Raw genomic sequence first — 24,696 nt, 5'->3', positions numbered from 1 at the left:
AAAGTTGACTGGGGAAACAAGGCAAAGCTCAAAAGGCGATGCCAAGACCTCTGCCTAAGGCGGGGGTACTGGGAAAGAATGGATACATGCAAGATGTCAAACAATGATTTCCCACAACAATGTTAATTTCATTTGAGACACTGCACCTGAAGAACAGTGAACACATGAGTGTTCACAAGAACAGAAGAGCATTCAAGTGAGGCTATTCAGCCAGCATTTGGGACTGAGAAAAGAGGTTTGCATAGATTTACTTTGGAAAAGTCCGGATGAAAAGAACACATCCAAATGATATAACACCAGAGGAATGAACACCAAGGGAAAGAGAATTCCACAAATGGATGTGAGAGACAGCAAGAAAGCAGGGGAATAAACAGTGTTAACCATACGGAGAGGTTAAAGGAAGGAAGGAAAAGACCCACGGATCTTTACTGAGGATCTCAAGGGATCTGTCAATAGGGACATGGGTAAATTGCGGGAGGTGAAGAATGAGAGGCAAATAGTGAGCACGAGACTATGGCTGACGAATCTACAGCCTAGTGCCACCCCATTTAGGAAGGGCCACTGCCATCCCCGAGGCTACCAATGTGGTTTTCCTGAGACAGGGTCACACCATGCAGCCATGGCTGGCCCGGAACACACTGTGTATATCAGGCCCTGCCTCTGTCTCCTGAATGAGTGCTGGATCACAGCCCTGTGCTACCATATCCAGGCAACCATGAGTTTCTCACAAGATGATGTTATCTTGTAGTTTTGAAATGTTTAAACCGTGGAATGGTGGAGACTGCTATAGTCTGCCATCCACTCGTTACTTGGTTATATCTGGGTGACATGTGCTTGGCTTTAAAGCTGGATGACTTTTTCTATAAGATGCTTCTATAAGCACCACTCGAAGGTGCCTGGAGATTGTGGACTTTGAGGTAATGTCAAAGGTCTGTTTAAGTTCTTTGAGCTAATTAAATAGTGTAGGCCAGGACCCACTGAGTAGTCTGGTTCTGTTAGCCTCATCAGTTCAGAAACAATGCAAGCGAGGCCAATCCTATGGCCACACAGTCTCATGAGGGAGTAGAAGGTGAAGTGCACTAAGAGTTAGGAAAGAGAAGGCCAGGGAGTTCACATGGGTCTCTTACCCAATGTCTTCTCGAAACTGTTTTTCCATTTGTTCTGTCTGAAGTATGGCCAAGATAAGGAGGGGAAAGGATAGCTTTCCTTTCCTTCTTTCAGCTGGGGACTCAAGAGGCAAAGACCCAAGTCTCAAACAGAAAGTCTACATAGAGCAAATAGGATCCAGCAGTAACAGACCGCTGTAAAACAAAACAACAGCAAAACCTCTTGGCTCAGTCTCCTTTTAAATGTGCAAGTTTATGGTCTAACCATGAGCAAAGACAGCGAGGTACCATTCCCACGGGCACAATGTAGAGACATGCACGCGTTCACCTGGCAAAGATTACTAACCCACTCTCCTCAGTTTACTCAAGGGGCAAACTGAAAGGCGGTGATGAACAGGAGAGGCCTTCATGGTCCTGCCCTATAGCTCTATACATGCAACTTTAGTTAATAATGCTACAAAACTCTAACCACTGTCGTCATCTGAAAGACTGGGAAGATGGGAATTTTAACATAACAAGTTTGTCTGAAGGTGTCTGGTGACTCAGTGCCTGGAGAGAGCTGCTCCTGTTGGACTCTGTTATGGTGTGCCTTTCAGACAAGGGGGCATACACAAAACCCTTAGCATATGTTCTTGTACCTACAAGGTGTCTAGAAAACATCAGCTTTAATTCAGTTCCATACTGATGTTCATTTAATAATTGCCAATAGCTTACAGAGGAAGAGACCAAAGGCAAAGACGGGCGGGCACATTAGGTGATTTACAATAGCAGGGCAGACACAGAAAATTCTAGTTGTTTAACTTTAGGAGAGGTCTTATTTCAACCAACGCTCGTGCCTTATCAGGCTGCCAATAGCAAGTATTTCATAGCTCTTGACTGATGGCACCATGGAGGTGCAAGCTGGTTGAATTTTCCTTGTATGGGAAATAAGATCTGTAAACTTAAAACTTAACATTGAGTTCTCTAGAAATAACAACACAGTCTGGTGAACAGGATCAAGTTTCTGATAAAATGACTGGTTTCCAAGGCTTAGTTATAGTCTTTGTTCTGCCTGGATGGAGAGGGCAAAGAGAAAGGTCACCCTGTATGGACTCTCGACAGAAAGGGACTGTTAGGTGTGCTTACATCCCTCCCACATGTAATTTTAAAAACAGAGTCAAGAAGTAAACTCAATCTTGAAAGGAACCACTACTTTTTGCTGTAAATACTGTTTCCATTTTCTTTTATCTGAAGCAAGCCAAGTTGGAGAGCATTTGTCACAGCTAGCCAAAGACCAACTAAGTTATCTGCTGCCCTCTACAGGAAATACTGTGAGATGCAGAAGCAACCTGCTTTTCTGAACTTGGTAATCACATATGGGTTGTTACACAGATGATTACATCAACAAATTTTTCTTTTGAAAAAATATGGATATCAACTAAATTTATACCTCCATTCCTCATGTGGCTTGTATGTTTATATTACTAAAACATATTTAAATACTGTATGGTGTATGAAACACATTCTACAGGTCACAAGAAATACTTTCGGACTTTTTCTTATTGTAGGGAGATGTTCCATTTTAAGTCTAGAGTTAAAATCACCAACATCTACCATTTATCTAGCTAAAATAGATAAGTTAAAAATAACACTTAAAATCTTACTTAAAAAGGAAGCACCAATCAAAAAATGGGAACTTTTGAGACTAGTGTTCTAAAGTGTGAACAAGCTACAAACAAAAAAAGGGCAGATGAATATGAAAGAAATGAGTTATTTGTGGATTTCTTTAAAAAAAATCAGTGGATTAAAAAGACTGAGTGTATCCAAGCTCTACTAAGAATGTTGCTTCAGGAAAAAGCTCTGTTGAAATCAGTTAAGCGCTACTAAACAAGACAGTCCAAAACATGAGTTTGTATCTTGTTCTTTGCAATGACAACACAAACAGCAAACGAAATGGGCACATATGCTGTTAATGGTGACTTTGTCTCAGATATACACGATAACAATTTCTCGTAAAATACGTCATCTCTTACTCTTGTTTTGAAATCTTTTATAATTCTGTATGTATGATACTTGTGTGCTCCCAAGTATGGGTGCAGAAGCCAAAAAACAATTTTAGGGCTTACTTCTCTCTTTCTGCCATAGGTTCAGGGGATCAAACTCAAGTTATCTGGCTTGAGTGGCAATTGCCTTTACTTCCTGAGTCATCTTGCCGGCCCAGTAGGTCTTCTTATGCATTAAGATGCTGGATTCCTCCCATTTCCTCTGAGCCTAGCGCTAGGGCCCCATGGCGCAGGCTGCTGTCTTCAGCCTGGACTCTTCACTCTCCTCACTCCAGTTCCAGCCCTAGCTTCCTCACAGCATCAAGCCTCGCCTGCATCATATACTGCTTGTGTCCACTTGTGCTTACGCAATGCTGCTGTGTGCAATTTGTGCACGGGGTATGAGGAACAGATGACACGGAGGGCACTGCTGACTAACGCACATTAGGAGCTGGTGGCTAATAAGAGCTTCTCTTTAGTTCCTGGAGAAAACAATTCTGTGGTGCCTCTTACATGGCTCTTCAGTGTGTCCCAGCAAGAACAATTCTGCCTAGTGTGGTCATTAGCTTAATCACACACATTGCATGTGCAGTCTCCTGCCTCACTGCCCCATCCTATTACCTGTGAACACATCTCAAGACCGACCATCTGTCAGTCGATTAACATTCATGGAGGGATCCCAGGTTGAGACACCTAGGGATCATCAATGATACAGTGGTGGTAAGGACTGGATCGAGATGTGAGGCACTATGAGGGAGAGGTAAGACCACGTAAAAGTGGGAACAAATGAATAGAGGGCCAATGGTAGTTTTATGAGTTGCAGAATTGGCTTTTATTAATTTTTAAAAGCCCTGAATAAATATTTAGAAGATCCTTCCTAATGTTTCAGAATCATGGTGACAATAGCCAACTTCAAAGCCCTTGACACTTCAGTCTCTACCTTTAGACTAAGATCTGAAGCAGTACTGCACACTAGGAGTGGACACAGAGAACAGCCATTAGCTAAGGAACTAACTGTTGCCATGGTGGCTCCCTCTATAAACAATCAACTAATTCGTGCTTCTTGTGGGAATGTGGTGAATAACAGTAAATCATGGTAAACTTATGTGCTATTTCTTACTTCATCCATGTGCAAAATGCTCAGTCTTATTGGGACAGATCCTTTGGCATTTGGTCTATGACTATTAATCCTCCATCCGTATGGATGACCACAAGCAATTAGTTTTTATGAGGGAAGGACAGCAGTTCATATTTTCTTTCATGTTCTGAGGTTGTTTTGTTGCTTGCCACAGATTTTGCAGTGACATGGATAGTACACAAACATTATGTTAGTCTACTATGCCAATAGCATCAATATTAAAAAGGCTTAGTAGCCACCTGTGGCAGGCAGGAGAGCTGGCCCTGCCCTGTGGCTGGGCAGCGTATTAGAGATGTCCCTGTTGGGGGGGGGGGGCGGGTGAGCTGGCCCTGAGGGTGTGAGAGCAGGAGAGATGACCCCACCCTTCCCTCATATGCTACACGGTGGCATATGTGAGGGAAAGATGTCCCCCCTTGCCACTTGAGGCAAGCAGGGGAGCTGGCCTCAGGAGCATAAAAACGGAAGAGCTGGCCCTGCCCCTCACCAACTGCAGCATTTGGGAAAGCGGGCTCTGCACCTCACCTGGGCAAAAGCAGCAGAGCTGGCCCCGAGGAAGTGAGAGCAGGAGAACTGGCCCCACTCCTTGTTGCCTGCTGCATTGGGTGAGCTAGCCAGGGCAGTGTTGGAGAGTTCGCCTGGGTGGTGACAACAAGGGAAAGCTGGTGGGCTGACCAACCCAGCTACCAGGGCTATGAGTTAGTGCACCCCAACATCCACCTTATCCATGAACTGCTGGAGCATGTAAAGAGGCTGGATCTGCAGATCCAAAGCTGCAGGATCTCCATGACACTAGGCAACAACAGGATATCTAAGAGTCCCAGTGAGGGCCCAGTATCGATACTGCAGCAGAAGTCAGAGACCTCAGACCAGACCAATGACCACTTGTAAGCAAAGATGTATGAACTAAAGGGTATACTGTGTGACTCACTGGGTTACACTGCAGCTTCCATATATAGAGATTTTTTTATTTCTTAATTTTTCTTTTAAATTTTATTTTTTGGGGGGAGGTTGCAAGGGCAGATGGTAGATATGAAGGGATGGGGAGATGAATGGGACTGGGATGCATGATGTGAAATCCACAAAGAATTAATAAAAAGTTTTTCTAAAAAAGGTTTAGAAATCAAAAAGTGCTCTGGATGCCCTAGGAAATCAAACGCATGCCATGAAAATTCAGAGACTGCCATTGGGGAAGTTTAAATAGAGCCAATGGCCCGAGGCTTTCTGGACTCTCTCCTCTGAAGGACAGGCGTGGTAAGTGGCACCCACCACTTACTAGAACACGGCAGCAGGCAGGACCCAACATCTTTTAGAAGGGGCATCTGCTCTACCTGGGAATTCTCTCATCCAAGAATGAGATAGCCTGAAAGGTTGAATGTAAGTTCCTTTCAAAGTCTTGAGGTTTCAGTGGGTCTCTGAGAAAAAGAAACCTCTGTAGTAGGCCAAGGCTGTGGTTTAAACTACAGGATGCTAACCTAGCACAACTGATCCAGTCTACTGGGTTAAAAGCAGACAAGAATGCTGGGTGATACCTCTGGCCATATCAGGAGCACTTCCAGGATACAAAACCCTAGGATATTAGAGCAAGAAAACTGCTACTTACAACAGCTCCTGGTGTGCTGGTGTAGCAAGTAAGGACGCAACGCCCCAAGGAACAGTGTCAGACAGAGTGAAGTTAAAGGCTGGGCAAGTGTCACAGCAATCTATTATATGACAGTCCATATGGAATCATGCCTGAGCAAGAGTACAGGATATTGGTAAATTATATCAATTCAAGATCCAGACTACCATGCAACCTGGTATATTGATACTTTAACTGTAATTGGCGGTGGGGTAGCCAGCCATTCTTTATAACAAATTGACAGGAGATAAAAACTTGGGCAGCAATTCAGTGGGTTATCTTCCATGTTCCTGTGAGCAGAAACCACCACTGCACTGCATACACTGAGGCAATTCATAAGGAGACGGGCCTAAGAATGCACTTCCAGAAGACAGAGTATTGTGGTCTGAATAAAATGGCCTCCATATGTCCATAGAGAGTGGCACTGTTAGGAGGTGCGGCCTTGTGGGAGTAGGAGTGACTAAGCTGGAGGAAGTGCATCACTAAGTGGTGGGCTCAGAGGTCTCAGAAGCTCAGACCATGCCTAGTGACTCCCAGTCCTCCTGATGGCTCCCGGCTGATCTAGATATAGAACTCTCAGCTCCTTTTCCAGCACCATGTTTGATGCGCACCATCATGCTTCCCACCATGATGATAATGGGCTAAACCTCTGAAACTGTACACCAGCCCCAATGAAATGCTTTCCTTTATAAGAGTTGCCATGATGTTATCTCTTTACAGGAATAAAACCCTAACTAAGACACAGGGCAATAAGGTACACACTCAGCTGTACATCCTATAGGACAGGTAGGGGACAGGGGTATAAGAACAGATTCTTACAGGCTCCTGAGCAGTAGCAAACATTTAAGCTAATTGGTCAGGAGCTTGAGAAGCCACACCAAAAAGCTAGACATAAGAAACTGTGAAAGACACATATGGATGGATGCAAGGGAGTGGTCACAAAATGAGAGGGGCTTTGTTTTGTGTCAATCAGAGCTAGGGAATAGGAGGACTCTGTAACAGAATAATTTAGCTTATGTATCCTAGTCCTGATGCAATGATCCATGATGCTAAAAACTAGACATACAGCATCATTGCAAACAGGAACACCAGCTTATTCCCTTAGGATAATATCTTCAAGGTTTGCCTGTGGTTTAGCATATATCCTAAGTACCTTCATTTTTACGTCTGAATGTTCTATTGTGTGTGCATATATCGTTTATTTATCCTTTCCACTCATTATGGTGTAGCAATAGGAAGGTCCTGGATTATGTGCCCTCTCCCTTTCATTCTCTTAACTTGATGTGTTCACGGGCTGGGTTTATTTATTGAACGTACTTTGTTCTCTAGCAGTGAATCCCACATAGTTATTATTGTACATAATCCTTTTAATATGTGACTGAACCTACTTTGTAAGTATCTTGTTGTGAATTGCTACAGATCATATTTATAAGATACCGGTTTATCATTTTTCTTGTATCATCTTCAGCTTTGGTATCAGGGTGATTCTGGCTTCAGAATGAATTAGGGAGTATTCTCTTCCTTTCTCTTTTAGTCTTTCAGTTTCTCTCTCTCTTTCTGGAGAGTTTGAAAAGGACTTGTGATAATCTTGAAACACTGAGCATAATTTATCAGTGCAACTGTCTTGTTCAGGCTCAATCTTCTTACTGGCCATAGGCATATGCAGCTCCTCTCACTGCTGTTTGGGTTGGCATGACTGGGCACCTGTCATTTGTCTAGCTGATCGACATGCCAGCGTAGCTTCTCACAGTGCTGCTTTAACAATGCATTTACTTTCATATAACTGGTAGTAATGATGGCACAGTAACAGTTTCCCAGAACTTAATCAGTCTTTTATTTATTTTTGGCTAAGAATCATGATTTTCTTGCATCTACCTCCAGGTTTTCTTTACTTTCTTCACTGGTACCAGCAGTTGGCTTTACTTTATGGACCTTGTCACAGAGCAGTAATATTCTGTATTGTACAAGATGATAGAGATATATCAGTTATATCAAAAGGCAGATGGCACAGGGTATTTATCAATTTAAAGTAGCTAAATTCCTAGCTTTTGTATGACATCTACCTTAAAACTATTCATATGTGTGCCTAGGAATATTACCAAATTACTTACCATGGCTGGTTCCAAGAGGTCATTTATCAAAAGAGGTGTTTGGAATGTTAAGTTGAAAGCTGCCAAAACATTATTTTCATACAAAATAATCCTGTTTTTAAAATAATTCTCATTTACGTATTATTTTATTATTTACATATTATTTACTATTTATAAAGGATATAATTCATTATGTTTAATCCCCAAGTGGCGGAGTATACTAATACTCAGAATGTAATTAAATTTTTAAAAGAGCCAGAGCCAGGCTCCCTACATATGAAGAACATAAAAAGAACTAAACATTCATATGGACAAAGATGTTTTTAAATCACCTCTTCTACTTAAAGAACACTTACATAAAAATACAGCTCAGCATTGTTCACCCAAGAACCTTCCTTAGTAATAAAGTCAATGGCGAGTTTTTAGTTGGTAGCAATATAGAAGTGAGAAATGCCGTTCAAACAAAACAAAGCATGGGGCCAGGAAAATGGCTCAGAGGTGAGAGCACCATCAGTTCTCCCAGAGGTCCTGACTTCAATTCTCAGCAACCAGGCTCACAACCATCTGGAAGGAGATATGGTGCCCTCTTCTGGCCTGCAGGCAGACATGCAGGCTGAATACAGTATACATAGCAATTAAGTTAATCTAAAAAAAACAAAAAACAAAACCCCCACAAACAAAACCCAAAGCAAAGCATATACCCCTTTACCTATAATATAGAAGAGTAAAGCTCTTTAGCAACATAATATATATATATATGTAGATATATGTATGTATATGGTTATATGGTATTTTATCTGAAGAAACATAGTTATAGAATAAAAACAATTTTCAACATGAAAATTTAACTGCCATAAATATTAAATTAGTAATAAAAGATGTCCAAAACCAAAACGGATAACCTAATGATCATACTATCTACTTGAGACCACAGTTTTAGTTCATCTGACATTTATTACTTCATACATTCATCTGTTGAGTGTTTGCTGATCACTGACTACACATCAGGCTATGTGGCTACATTACTGAACACAGAGGTAAATAAAATAAAACAGACCCCAGCAATAGGACGGGCATCAAATAATACACATGATTACATTTAGCAAAAACAAAAAGTATACAGCTGCTGGCAGAATACCATTTTTAATGTGTTTTTCTAGAGAGATAATTTTGAAAATGCCATATTCCAACTCAGTGGTTTTCTATTCTGGCTACTAAAAACAATCATTTGGACAGATAAAAAGAAAAGTAAACCCCACTCCCCAAAAGCAGGTCCACATCACCCATCTTCACTCTCTACCTACACCCTAGCATTTACTGACTGTCAAAAACTGGTTTATTCCAAGGAGACTAGACTTTGGATCTAGAACAGTTTTATATTAAAAGAGTACCTAAGTATTTTTTATATAACTGAGTTTCAGTTTACTACCGGATGCATATTTGAAGTCCATGGGCACCTCTGACTTGTAGATTTGCTTAGTTTTTGTTTTAAAGAAAAGGAAAAATAACCTGCTTGATGTGGGATGCCCCTCTGTATGGTATGAACATGTTTTACTGGCAATGGCTCATAAAGAAGCTCTTATGGCTTATGGCAGCGCACAATATAAGTAGGCATGCAGGGAGAGAAGAAGGTGGAATCAAGCAGATGCATTTAGCTGCTGAAGGAGAAAGACTCCTTTAGTTTACCAGTAAGTTAGAGCCTTATTGTGAAACATAAAATAATAGAAATGAGGTAATTTAATATGTAAGAGCTATCTAGGAATATGCCTGAACCACTGGCTAAATGGTGTTGTAATAAATATAGTTTCTGTGTGGCTGGGAAATGAACATGTACTCTCTATTTACATAATGGTACCCAATGTGGGGAATGAACCCATGACCCTGAGATTAAGAGATTTAAGAGTCCTGGGCTCTAAAATGAAAGTGCAGTCTCTGATTACATAATGGTGCCCAAATGTTTGAGGCTATCCAGTGTGGCCAGCCACCCGCTTCTGTCTGGGTGTTTGTACATCCACTTGGGGTTAGAAGAAATGTAGCTGAGAGCACAACTATGGCTGAGCACTCTCCGTGTGGTGGGGTCAGGTCTGCTGGGCGTGCATAGGCAGGAAAAGCACGGCCTATTCCTGCTGTCACACAGAGACATTTCCAGGCCATGCAGTGTGCTGCATGGCAGTTTTAGCTTTTACTCTGACAAAAAAAAAAAAAGGGCTTATGTGCTGCATGCTGCTTCCCAGAGTTGAGGTGGTGAGCACGGCTCCCACCCAGCAGTTCCAGAGCTGGCTGTGATCGTACCTCTGCCATGTTAAAAGGCTGAAAGAGGCCACACTGCTTACTACTTTAAAAGTGCTCCTTATCAGAAAAGATTTCAGATACACAATAGGACAGATCCAGACAAAAGACCTCTAAACAAGACACAGTGTGTTTAAAAAGTGTACTTAGGCTTGGGAGAGAGAGGAAAACGAACACAGACAGTTACAAAAAGAAATAGTTTTAAAAAAAAAACAAAGTCTTTAAAGAGACAGTAAAAGTAATATAAAAAAGCAACATAAAGCCAGAAGGTGGTGGCCTATACCTGCAGACGCAGGCGGATCTCTGTGAATTCAGGTCCAGACTGGTCTACAAGAGCTAATTACATGACAGGCTTTGGAAGCTACAGAGAAACCCAAAACAAAACAAAAAAACCCAACCAACCAACCAAACAAAAGATGAAAAATACACAAAGTCTGGATTATGTATATCATTGTGTTTTCTTCGAATTTTTTTTTTTTGACTGCAGAGAGACATTTGATTCTGGGGGCTATTAAACTAAACCAACACACACACACACACACACACACACACACACACACACACACACACATGTATATATGTATATGGTATCTTGACTTCAAAATTTGAGTCTAAGGATATGTTACTTTGGAAAAGAGGTTCTGCTTTTGTTTCCACAGAAGATGAGAACCTGTGGATTCCTTCCAGGCTAATGTGGTTTGACGGAACATGACTCTCTGAAAGGTCTCCATGAACCCTAAAAATACTTCACCCAACAAAGAGCAGACAGCAGTTTGGAGAAAGCTATACCCAAATTTTCAAAATGATTGTTTATATATGTTTATTTTCATTTAAAAGGGGTTGGGTATAAATCGTTAATGGTCACAGTCAATCTCTTTTTTTTAAGGGGAGATATCACAGAGATGAATACTTTGCATTGGTATAAATGGTATAAATCTTGGTTTATTGATGCAAATTTAAGGTCCATTTCTTTTTTTTTTTTTTCGAGACAGGGTTTCTCCGTAGCTTTTTGGTTCCTGTCCTGGAACTAGCTCTTGTAGACCAGGCTGGCCTTGAACTCACAGAGATCCGCCTGCCTCTGCCTCCCAAGTGCTGGGATCAAAGGTGTGCGCCACCACCGCCCGGCTAAGGTCCGTTTCTTATATATATATTTCTACTCTTGTTTAAGGTTTTAAGGTTTTACAGCTCATTTAAAAATGCAATGTATAATTAAAAATTATGGATTAATAGTCATTTACGATAGTCAAACTTATATTATGTTTTCTAGATATATAGAGATAATATGGCATTTAAAATATTTAAGAACTTAAGACTTTTCTTGGCAGTGAGACATGTTTGCTTTTGGCAGCACCAATCTGCTTCAAGAGGATGATGGGCATTGAAGAGGCTCCTTATGGAGTTTACTAGCTATTTGGGCAAGACACTGTTCTTGCCTGGACTGCTTGATGGTGTACTGTATAAGCTGGACACACAGAACCCACAAAAAAAAAAATGACTACTGAACTTGCCAGAAGAAGGCAAGACAATCATTCAGGGTTACTGGTTCACGAAAGAGTCTTCCAGACATTCTGCAGGACACAGAAGAAAGTGAGTGGTAAACTGCCAATATAGGTGAAATAGTCTTTCAAATTTCCTGCTTCAAGGAAAAGTCTGCCAGATACTATGAGCCTATAGGCTGAAGATGGATGCCTCAATGTTACAAAAGAAATTTGGGTGACTGTCCAGGCGACGAGATGTCCCTGTCATTTCTAGATCTTTGGAAGTTGCTTATAATGTACTTCCTGTTTACTTAGGTAATATTTTATCCTTCTGGGGTCTCTGGTGGAGTTGAAGACAGGTATAGTTTTCCTTAGTTATGATCAAAGATATATTAGATATGAAACTTTAGACTCACAAAGATAAAATAGATAGAATATTTTCTTTAATTTTGCCAGATTCAAAAGACTAAATATTGTAACTGTAATTCTTGCTTGATACCTGTTTTGTTATATGTATTTTTACTATGTTAAATTTAAAGTCTTCCTTTTTATTTAGACAGTAAAGTGGAGATGATGTGGGATTGCCTTCTGTATGCTATGAATATGTTTTATTAGCATTGGTTAATAAAGAAGCTCCTTTGGCTTATGGCAGGGCAGAATATAGGTAGGCAGGAAAACTAAAAAGAATGCAGGGAGAAAAAAGGTGGAATCAGGCAGATGCCATGTAGCTGCCAAAAGAGAAAGACTCTGGAACCTTACTGGTAAGCCAAGGCCTCGTGGCAATACATAAATGAATAGAAACGGGCTAATTGAAGATGTAAGAGCTAGCCAGAAATATGCCTGAACCCTTGGCTAAACAGTGTAGTAATTAATACAGTTTCTGTGTGATTATTCGGGTCTGGGTGGCAGGGAAATGAACACACAGTCTCCATTTGCACCTATCCAATATTTAACACTTGGGAAGTTTCAACTCTGATGAGTCTTGTTCACAGCAATGGGTTGGAGCCCAGAAGTAGTGCTCCCTTGTTCTTATGACTATCCCCGCTACTACCTTCTTTGTTTGCATAGATCATGCCTGGCTCTTTACTACTTACACCTTACCACTGTTTTGAGAACGCTATTCCTCTCATTGTGGAAGAAGAACCACAAAGAGGGTGTCTTAGGATTCTATTGCTATGAAAAGACACAACAACCAAGGAAATTCTTATATAAGAAACATTTAATTGGTGCTTCCTTATAGTTTTAGAGGGTTAGTCCCTCATCATGGCGAACAACATGGTGGTATGCAGGCAGGTGCGGTGCTGAGAAGTTGCTGAGAGCTTTATATCCTGATTAGCAGGCAGCAGAGAGAGAAAGGGAGGGAGGGAGGGAGGGAGGGAGGGAGGGAGGGAGGGAGAGGGGAGAGAAAGAGGGCCTAGTTTTTCAAACTGCTCATTAACCGGGGACTAAGAATGAATATATGAGTCTACGGGAGGCATTCTCATTCAAACCACCAAAGGGTATCTGTAGACAATACTGTTCTGTTTTATATTTAAAAAGATGCAGTGAATGCCTTTTCCCCTCCCAAACTCAACACTCACCATTCCCACAGCATAGGAATAAAGTGCTATCTGTACACATTAAAATGCTTTTCTTTACATGGCAGCAGGGCTTACCTTCAGATCAAGGCTGCTAAGGCTTACAACATCATCATCTTTCTCTCTTCGCTTTCTTTTCTAAGGAAAAAAAAAAGATTTGATTTATACATAGAACTAAATGTTACTGTATTAGACAAAGATTCCACGCAACTAGAAAAAAATCATTCCAAGGAGCTGCAGCAGTTAAGAATGCTGGCTGCTCTTTCATTGGACAGGAGTTCTGGTCCCAGCACCTATGTCAGCAGCTCATAACCACCTGTAACTCCAGCTCCACACTGGACAGGGTTACACACACAATGCCCTTTTCAGACCTCTGTGTGCATACACACACACACATAAAATAAATATTTAAAAAAAAAGTATATTGATTAGGGAAACTTACAAATTATCTCTGGAATTGCACTGCCTAAAACAGTACCCTCTGACTAAGTGCTCTCTTGCTGAAGTCATTCGACACCACTATGTGTGTTTCAGACTAGAACTCATGTAAGTTATGAGACATCTGCTCATAAAAGGAAAGTATTTTATTATAGAAATGCAAGTTTTATGAAAGGAACTTACTGTTTATCAAGGGGTGAGGGAAGTCTGTTTGTGTGTGTGGGGGGGGCATCCTCTTCTCAAAGCCCAAACTCGAATTTATTACCTGAAGCAGGATTTATCAAATGGAAGAGGAACATCTATGTCCTGGAATGACCCGGGTAATCATTTAGCACTGCCTGGTGCAGGGGTAGCATAACTGTGTACATATCTATCATTTATAGTTCTTAATCAATTATGCATAAACACCATTAAGTAGCATTTTATCATTTCACATCTTAAAATAACACATTCCTTGGGACCCAGACTAGCTCTTGAAAACACCTAAAACTAACCATCTAAGGTTCTCTTCAGTTCCTGGCCCCATGAGAAGAGAAGGCTTGGAGTTCAATTACAATTGAACAAAATAGCTAAAAGAGAAAAGAAAACTTCTGGATAGATGCAGGGGGAATAACAGAGCCAGAGAGCAGAAAAAGCAGCACCCATGGAAATGAGAGGAAGTCTGTGACGTTAGAAAAGTCATCTAAGCCCCTTTGTAAAAGGGAAAGAAACAAGAGAAATTAATTTAAGTGGAAAAAAAATCTCAAATTCAAATCCTATAAAAATCATCCTGTGGGAGGTGGCTCAGCTGAGAAGAGCACTTGATGGTCTTGTAGGGGACCCAGATCTTATTCCCAGCACCCACAACTCCAGTTCCAGAGGATCTAATACCCTCTTCTGACCTCCATGGGCACCAAGCAGGAATGTGGTACATACATGTAAGCAAAACACACATAAAACAAAATGAACAGATCTAATTAAAACCAACCCCCCAAACCAAAATTACTCCGGTGGGGGGGGGGGGGGAGCAGAATACCACACTACTAGGCAATGAAGGCACACCAGATTTTTTTTTTTTTAAGTCACCATTCTCAACTGAGTTTAACAAGCACTGGAAAATGATATAAGAAATGAAGAAACATTATAAATCAGAACTGGGAAAAACTTCAGAACTAAAGAGATAGATTTTAAATCTTTATTTACTTGAAGGTCATGTTAAAAAAAAAAAGAAAAAACAGGAAGGTATGAACGATGTGATCATGGCTTTGCAAAGCCAGCTAACCCCAAGTCCTTAAGTATTTCTACCTATCTGAGGAACCTGCACATTAACAGGCAAACAATAGTAATGAAATCTAGAGCAATACGCATGGAGTTGCTGACAGGGGTCAGGAGACACTGGAGACGCACAAGTCTCCAGGGGGAAGGGAGACACTGTGAAGCAAAGGAAGAGAATGAGGGAAAAAGCACATGACCATATGAGTTGTAAATACAGGTGTTCCCACAGGAACAGAGAAAGCTAACAGGATTTGAGATGGTGTACTGTTGCTCTCTTCAAAAACCTTCAGGTTTTATTTGTTTATATCTACCTAGAAGTTACTTTTGTGAATATGCAGCAATCAGCTGCCTCTTTCTACCCTACACTGTTTGCCAAGAGTCCCATTCACTGGTTATCATACCAGTGGATAGAGAAAATTCTCAAGCGTGTGGGTGTTGTGGTTTGGATGTGAAATGTTCTCTGCAAGCTATTCATGAATTGAAGGCTTGGTCCTGACACAAGCAGTGTTTAGAGAAGGGACTTCTGGGTAAATGACCGCATCAGGAGGCTCCTACCTTCATCAGTGATAATCCAGCCATAGGAACAACCCCAAAGACAACTGGGAGTTTAGAACTATAGGAGGAGCCTAGTTGGAGAAAGTGGATTGCTGTGAGTATGCTCTGGAAAGACAGACTATGCCTGGCCCCTTCCTGTCTCTCTGGATTCTTGGTTTTGTTTCCTGGTCTACTTACCAAATGTGTGTCCCTATCATGCTGTGCCTTAACTAGCAGCAGTTACAGGCACCCTAATCTGTACAGTTGTGTTCTGGGTCTCCTTCCATGGGAACTGTAGAAGGGGGGCTAGGGAACTCTAATCAGATCTCTTTTAAAATTACACAAGATATGGAGTCTTTCAAGGAGAACTGACTTTTTGTTATGGCAATCTTTTCCTGCATGAAGATTAGAGGATCTCTCTTCTCAACCAGCTCTTCCATGCTTAATGCTTCCTAGATTTTCCCATAAGTATTATTTTCATGGATTTATTTCTACTAAATTTGATACTATTTTCACAATAAAACATCCTTGCCCTAAAAATGGCAAGGGGATTCCTCTGTCTTGAGGTAGCCAACAGCAGATAATCAATCACTCATTTTTTATATATGTATATATATATAAATACATATAATCTATAGTCAAGCATTTATATATTTTTAAACATAGTATAAAAAGTTGTCAAGAATGTACATAAAACAATGCCTTGCTTTATAGCACTCAAAGGAACAGAAAGGTCCAGCGTTAAAGATGAATTTATATGGGTGCTTTGAAAAATGTTTCATTTACTTGAAATAAAACTTCCAGCTTTTGGCAACAAAGGACTAAATAAGGTTGCCAATAGGGCTTTAGAAGTTCTGCTTCATGAGCTACTCAGAGCACAACTGAGTTGTAGGAAAATGAAAGACAGTCAGGGATAGATCCCAATGTTTTGAAAATCCAGTTATCTACTCACCAAAGTGAAGTCCCAGTGAGGGCCAGGTGTTAAAAACGTGAAGGAGCTGCCTCTCCGAAGGGAGCATCTGTTGACAAAAGAGTCAGACAAACAGAGTAAGTTCCATGTAGTAAGGTGACCAGCAGATAAAAAGCCATCCTGTTTGCAGTCTCCAAACTAGTTAAAACAGTGATCCAGGGCCAGCAGCTGGAGAGCACACTGTCCTTCTGGCCAGTATACATACATAACAGGGCATATGCCGTCCCCAGAATCTCTGCACTGAAAAGACTATATAAAATTAATGGAGGGACAACTATTAAAAAACAATTCTCCAAAGCAAACAGAGTTCATCTTGGTAATATATATATATAAAACTCAACAATATAAAATCTACTAATATACAACAACAGCTTTAATATTTTATTAATAATAAAAAACAGCAAGTGAATTTATAACTATATTTGGTACAATTCAAAACTTATGTCCATATTTAAAAATAAATGAAAAACTAACATATTAAAGCCAAAATGTTATTTACATGAATGCAAATCTCTTTTGATTTTTGCCAATTAGAATTAAAGCAAGAGAGTCCCGTTACAGAATCTACCTTTACCTTTCTAAAATACAGGCCTGTATATACACAAGATGGAAATATCTGTATTTACAAATATGTTTAAAAATAATCACAAAACATGGCACAGGTGATGCTCATCAGCTGTACTGTTAATCACTTGAGAATATAGACTGTGGAACAAAGATGGTTTTCCTCTCATGTGGATAAACGGCAGCCAAATAAGGAGAGCAGAAGCAAGGTAGTTAAGTTGTCATCACTTGCCCTTTGGCAGAGGCTCAAAAAAGTAAGAGGAGTGTGACCTTTATAATGGAACAAAATGGGGGTGGGGAGAGCTCAAGTTTAACCCGGATGGAGCTGACATGGGGAAGCTGTTGGTAGGCTAACCAGAAGAGAAAGACATGGAGTGCTAATCTATTGTGACCGGAGAGAAGGTATGTATTTGGCCTTTTTTGCTTATAAATGTAGGGCTGAAGAGATGGCGCACTGGTTAAGAGCACTTGCTAATCTTGTAGAGGACTTAGGATCCCAACACCCACATGATGGTTCACAACCACCTGGAACTAGAACTCCTAGGATCTGATGTCCTCTTGGCCTTCATGGACACTAGACACATAGTGCACATATACACATACAATCAAAATACAAATTTTATTTTTAAAAAATCTTTAAAAAACAATTTAAGACATAAGCAGGACAAAAATTGAATGTAGACGGTTACTAATAAATTTCTAGCTATTTTAGATCAATTGTTATACAAGTTATTATTTAGCTTCTTAAGGCCAGGTCATGGTCTATTTTTAAATCTGACCCTTACCATGCCTCTCATGCACATTCTTTCTTTACCATAAATTTCCATAACATTACAGATGGCAAAAGCTTCAAGCTGAAATCAAGTACAAGGATTCCTATACTTTTCTGAGTTAAATAGAAAGAAGTCTGTATTTCAGCAAGGACAATAAAGGAAACATGGCTATCAGAAAAGCCTCACCAGACAACAGTAAAGTTGGCTGTTAAGGGAGTTTAGCCTATAAGAGGCACCAGTCATCACAGCTGTCACTCTACATCACTCTAATACTGCATGAAGCTGTAATGAAGATGAAAAAACCCTTTCCTCCCTAAGGTGCTTTTGCTCATGCTGTTTATCACAGCAATAGAAAGCCAACTAGGAAAAGTATGATGGAGAATTATAAAACCAAAGCTATAAATTAATTACATACAACTATACTAACCTTAGAATTTGATGTCTTGACAGTTGGAAACAAAAACTAGCTCTTGAGAATCTTTAAAAACGCTAACTGGAGACGTGACGGCGGCCCTGCGAGCCAGCTCAAACACGCCGGCGTCCCTTTGATTTGTTCACTTTGGTGGCTTTTCTCTCTGTTCCCTTTCCGGCCCAATTGCTATTCATCAGCCTGGTGTCTGCTCCAATTTTTGTTTTTGAGTCATTTATTTCAGACTTAGGCCACGTGGACTCAAGTGGACTCTTTCGCCACCACTGGCAGGAACTGGTCACTACAGATGCGGCGGGGACCGGCGCGGCGGCAGACGCAAGCAGTGGGGATGGGCGCGCGATAAGGAGAGCAGATCGCCCCACTACAATTAAATCAAAGAGGTAGGCCTTTTGTTGGCAAGGTCACTGGCAAACGGGGAGCCTGGTACTGATACGGAAGACCCTTCGGTGGGGTGAGAGGGTTCTTGGCCTGCGGCAGGAACCAGGAAACAGCGAGGGCAGTTGGTAAGTGGAACCCTTGGCCAGTAGGGAAACCTGATCTGGATTTAAAAGACCCATTAGATAGGATCAATAGGAAGAGATGGGCAGGCGCCAAGGCAAGAATTCACCCAATAATCTGAAAAACAACATGAAAACACCAGAACCCAATGATCTTACAACAGAAGTATTTGAACACCCTAACACAAAAGAAGTGGAAAAAATTGACTTTATGAAAGCAATAGAGTCCCTTAAACAACATGTAAAAAACGCCCTTATAGAAATGGATGAGAAGTATAACAAAAAGTTTGAAGAAATGAGTAAATACGTGCATGATACCCTGGGAAACCAAGAAAAAACGATCAAACAGGTAATGGAAACAGTTCAAGAATTGAAAACTGAAATGAAGGCAAGGAAGAAAATACAAACTGAGGACCAGCTGGATATGGAAAATCTAGGTCAGCGAGCAGAGTCTACAGAAACAAGCATAATCAATAGAATACAAGAGCTAGAAGAAAGAATCTCAGATGTTGAGGACACCATAGAGAAAATAAATGAACAGATCAAAGAAAACAGCAAAGCCAACAAATTCTCAACACAAAACATTCAGGAAATATGGGACACAATAAAAAGACCAAACCTAAGAATAACAGGAATAGAAGAAGGAGAAGAGTCACAGCTCAAAGGCCCAGAAAATATTTTTAATAAAATTATGAAAGAAAACTTTCCCAACATAAAGAAAGATATTCATTTAAATATTCAAGAAGCATACAGAACACCAAACAGACTGGATCAAAGAAAAACATCTCCTCGCCATATAATAATCAAAACACAAAATATACAGGTTAAAGAAAGAATATTAAGAGCTGCAAAAGAAAAAGGGCAAGTAACTTATAAAGGTAAACCGATCAGACTTACACCTGACTTCTCTATGGAAACCATGAAAGCCAGAAGGTCCTGGATAGATGTACTGCAAAAGCTAAGAGACCATGGATGCAAACCCAAACTACTATACCCAGCCAAGCTATTGTTCACCATCAATGGAGAAAACAAGACATTCCAGGATAAGAACAAATTTAAACAATACGTAGCCACAAATCCAGCCCTACAGAAAGTAATAGAAGGAAAATCGCAACCCAAGGAATCCAACATTGCCAACACTGCCTACAATAACTCAGGCATCTAGCGACCCTTCACCAGCACATCTCAAAGAAGGGAGACACACAAATTCTACTACCAAAAACAATAAGAATAACCAGAATAAACAACCACTGGTCATTAATATCACTTAATATTAATGGGCTCAATTCACCTATAAAAAGGCACAGGCTAAGAGATTGGATACGAAAACAGGATCCAACATTCTGCTGTTTGCAAGAAACACATCTCAACCACAAAGACAGGCATCTACTCAGATTAAAGGGCTGGGAAAAGGTTTTTCAAGCAAACGGTCCTAAGAAAAAAGCAGGTGTAGCCATACTAATTTCTAACAAAACTGACTTCAAACTAAAATCAATCAGAAGAGATCGAGATGGACACTTTATAACAGGAACAATTCATCAGGATGAAGTCTCAATCCTGAATATCTACGCCCCTAATATAAAAGCACCCACTTATGTAAAAAAATATTACTAGAACTCAAGGCAGACATCAAACCACACACACTAGTAGTAGGAGACTTCAACACACCTCTCTCTCCAAGGGACAGGTCAATCAGGCAGAAACCTAATAGAGAATTAAGAGAATTATTAGAGGTAATGAAGCAAATGGACTTAACAGACATCTATAGAACATTCCACCCAAATAGGAAAGAATATACCTTCTTCTCTGCAGCTCATGGAACCTTCTCGAAAATTGACCACATGCTCGGAAACAAAGGAAACCTCCACAGATAAAAAAAATATCAGTGTCCACCTGTGTCTTATCTGATCACCACGGATTAAAGTTAGAAGGCAACAACAATACTACACACAGAAAGCCGACAACTCATGGAAACTGAACACTCAACTACTGAACCACACCTGGGTCAAGGAAGAAATTAAGAAAGTAATTAAAGTCTTCCTTGAATTTAATGAAAATAAAGAGACAACATACTCAAACTTATGGGACACGATGAAAGCAGTGCTAAGAGGAAAGTTCATAGCACTAAGTGCCCACTTAAAGAAAACGGAGAATGCATACATTGGGGACTTAACAACACACCTGAAAGCTCTAGAAAAAAAAAAAGAGGCAGACGTGCCCAGGAGAAGTAGAAGACTGGAAATAATAAAACTGAGGGCGGAAATCAACAAAATAGAAACACAGAAAACAGTCCAAAGAATCAATGAAACAAAAAGTTGGTTCTTGGAGAAAATCAACAAGATCGACAAACCCCTATCCAAACTAATTAAACGACAGAGAGAGAACACACAAGTAAATAAGATCAGAAATGAAAAGGGGGACATAACCACAGACACAGAGGAAATTCAGAGAATCATTAGATCTTACTACAAAAGCCTGTATGCCACAAAACTGGAAAATACAAAAGAAATGGACATTTTTTAAAATAAGTACCATATACCAAAGCTAAACCAAGACCAGGTGAATGATCTAAATAGACCTGTTAGTCGCGAAGAATTAGAAACGGTTATCAAAAATCTCCCTTAGAAAAAAAGCCCAGGACCAGATGGTTTCAATGCAGAATTCTACCAAAACTTCCAAGAAGAACTAATACCTATACTCATTAATGTATTTCACAATATAGAAACAGAAGAGTCATTGCCAAATTCCTTTTATGAAGCTACCGTTACCCTGATACCAAAACCACACAAAGACCCAACCAAGAAAGAGAATTACAGGCCTATCTCACTCATGAATATAGACGCAAAAATTCTCAATAAAGTACTGGCAAACCAAATCCAAGAACACATTGGAAAAATTATCCATTTTGATCAAGTAGGCTTCATACCAGAGATGCAGGGCTGGTTCAACATACAAAAATCTATCAATGTAATCCACCATATAAATAAACTGAAAGAAAAAAAAAACTATATGATCATTTCATTAGATGCTGAAAAAGCATTTGACAAAATTCAACACCCCTTTATGATAAAAGTCTTGGAGAGATTAGGGATACAAGGGTCATACCTAAATATAATAAAAGCTATTTAGAGCAAGCCGACAGCTAACATTAAATTAAACGGAGAAAAACTCAAAGCCATCCCACTAAAATCAGGAACATGACAAGGATGTCCACTCTCTCCATACCTCTTCAATATAGTGCTTGAAGTTCTAGCAATAGCAATAAGACAACATAAGGGGATCAACGGTATTCGTATTGGAAAGGAAGAAGTTAAGCTTTCATTATTTGCAGATGATATGATAGTATATATAAGAGACCCCAAAAACTCTACCAAAGAACTCCTACAGCTGATAAACACCTTTAGTAATGTAGCAGGATACAAGATCAACTCCAAAAAATCAGTTGCCTTCCTATACACTAAGGATAAGGAAGCAGAGAGGGAAATCAGAGAAGCATCACCTTTCACGATAGCCACAAATAGCATAAAATATCTTGGGGTAACTCTGACCAAGGAAGTGAAAGATCTATTTGACAAGAACTTTAAGTCTTTGAAGAAAGAAATTGAAGAGGATACCAGAAAACGGAAGGACCTCCCTTGCTCTTGGATTGGGAGGATCAACATAGTAAAAATGGCAATTCTACCAAAAGCAATCTATAGATTCAATGCAATCCCCATCAAAATCCCATCAAAATTCTTCACAGATCTGGAGAAGACAATAATCAACTTTATATGGAAAAACAAAAAACCCAGGATAGCCAAAACAATCTTATACAATAAAGGATTGTCTGGAGGCATTACCATCCATTACTTCAAACTCTATTACAGAGCTACAGTATTGAAAACAGCTTGGTATTGGCATGAAAATAGAGAAGTCAACCAATGGAATCGAATAGAAGACCCTGACTTTAACCCACAAACCTATGAACACCTTATTTTCGATAAAGGAGCTAAAAGTATACAATGGAAAAAAGAGAGCATCTTCAACAAATTGTGCAGGCAAAACTGGATGTCAATTTGTAGAAGAATGAAAATAGATCCATATCTATCACCATGCACAAAACTCAAATCCAAATGGATTAAAGACCTCAATATCAGTCCGAACACACTGAACCTGATAGAAGAGAAAGTGGGAAGTACTCTACAACAGATGGGCACAGGAGACCACTTCCTACGTATAACCCCAGCAGCACAGACATTAAGGGCCTCATTGAATAAATGGGACCTCCTAAGACTGAGAAGCTTCTGTAAAGCAAAGGACATTGTCACTAAGACAAAAAGGCAACCCAATGACTGGGAGAAGATCTTCACCAACCCTGCAACTGACAAAGGTCTGATCTCCAAAATATATAAAGAACTCAAGAAACTAGACCGTAAAAGGCTAATCAACCCAATTATAAAATGGGGCACTGAGCTGAACAGAGAATTCTCAACAGAAGAAGTTCAAATGGCCAAAAGACACTTAAAGTCATGCTCAATTTCCTTAGCGATCGGGGAAATGCAAATCAAGACAACTTTAAGATACCATCTTACACCTGTCAGAATGGCTAAAATAAAAAACACCAATGATAGCCTTTGTTGGAGAGGTTGTGGAGAAAGGGGTACACTCATCCATTGCTGGTGGGAATGCAAACTTGTGCAACCACTCTGGAAAGCAGTGTGGCGGTTTCTCAGGAAATTCGGGATCAACCTACCCCTGGACCCAGCAATACCACTCTTGGGAATATATCCAAGAGAGGCCCTATCATACAACAAAAGTATATGCTCAACTATGTTCATAGCAGCATTGTTTGTAATAGCCAGAACCTGGAAACAACCTAGATGCCCTTCAATGGAAGAATGGATGAAGAAAGTATGGAATATATACATATTAGAGTATTATTCAGCAGTAAAAAACAAGGACTTCTTGAATTTTGCATACAAATGGATGCAAATAGAAAACACTATCCTGAGTGAGGTAAGCCAGACCCAAAAAGAGGAACATGGGATGTACTCACTCATATTTGGTTTCTAGCCATAAATAAAGGACATTGAGCTTATAATTCGTGATCCTAGAGAAGCTAAATAAGAAGGTGAATCCAAAGACAAACATATAGGCATCCTCCTGAATATTAACCTTCATCAGGCGATGAAAGGAGACAGAGACAGAGACAGAGACCCACATTGGAGCACCGGACAGAAATCTCAAGGTCCAAATCAGGAGCAGAAGGAGAGGGAGCACGAGCAAGGAACTCAGGACCGCGAGGGGTACACCCACACATTTAGACAATGGGGATGTTCTATCGGGAATTCACCAAGGCCAGCTGGCCTGGGTCTGAAAAAGCATGGGATAAAACCAGACTTGCTGAACATAGCGGACAATGAGGACTTCTGAGAACTCAAGAACAATGGCAATGGGTTTTGATCCTACTGCACGTACTGGCTTTGGGGGAGCCTAGGCAGTTTGGATGCTCACCTTACTAAACCTGGATGGAGGTGGGTGGTCCTTGGACTTCCCACAGGTCAGGGAACCCTGATTGCTCTTTGAGCTGATAAGGGAGATGGACTTGATCGGGGGAGGGGGAGGGAAATGGGAGGCAGTGGCGGGGAGGAGGCAGAAATCCTTAATAAATAAATAAATTAAAAAAAAACAAAAAATGCTAACTGGAAATTACATTTAGTCTGATGGTAAGATTCTTTTAAGCACTGTTGACAATCAGCTTACAGCAGTAACACCTCCCATTTCTATAACACATTTCTATTTATTTTAAACATCATGGGCAGAATAAACTGAAATAATAAACTGTACCTAGAAAATGTGGGTGACACTGCCAACTTCCAAAATTTTTGAACAGACATACTCTTCTATTTTCCCCTTCTAAGTAAGAGTTAGACTCAAAAT

At 40.2% G+C, this 24,696-nt stretch overlaps 1 protein-coding gene across 1 annotated transcript in view; it reads right to left on the bottom strand.

The window, feature by feature from the left end:
• Window positions 1-24,696, bottom strand: part of Net1 (neuroepithelial cell transforming 1) — a 49,126-nt gene that overhangs the window by 12,034 nt on the left and 12,396 nt on the right. The window contains exons 2-3 of the mRNA XM_041630782.1: window positions 16,496-16,562; window positions 13,396-13,455 (exon numbers count right to left, since the gene is read on the bottom strand). Of these exons, the coding sequence (XP_041486716.1) occupies window positions 13,396-13,455; window positions 16,496-16,562 (127 nt within the window). The remainder of the gene's footprint in view (window positions 1-13,395; window positions 13,456-16,495; window positions 16,563-24,696) is intronic.

This window comes from Microtus oregoni, unplaced genomic scaffold, assembly GCF_018167655.1.
Source record: "Microtus oregoni isolate MIOR12 unplaced genomic scaffold, Mior012 000035F_ref0000213, whole genome shotgun sequence".
Lineage (NCBI taxonomy): Eukaryota > Metazoa > Chordata > Mammalia > Rodentia > Cricetidae > Microtus > Microtus oregoni.
This window is presented reverse-complemented; position numbering and strand designations above follow the sequence as displayed.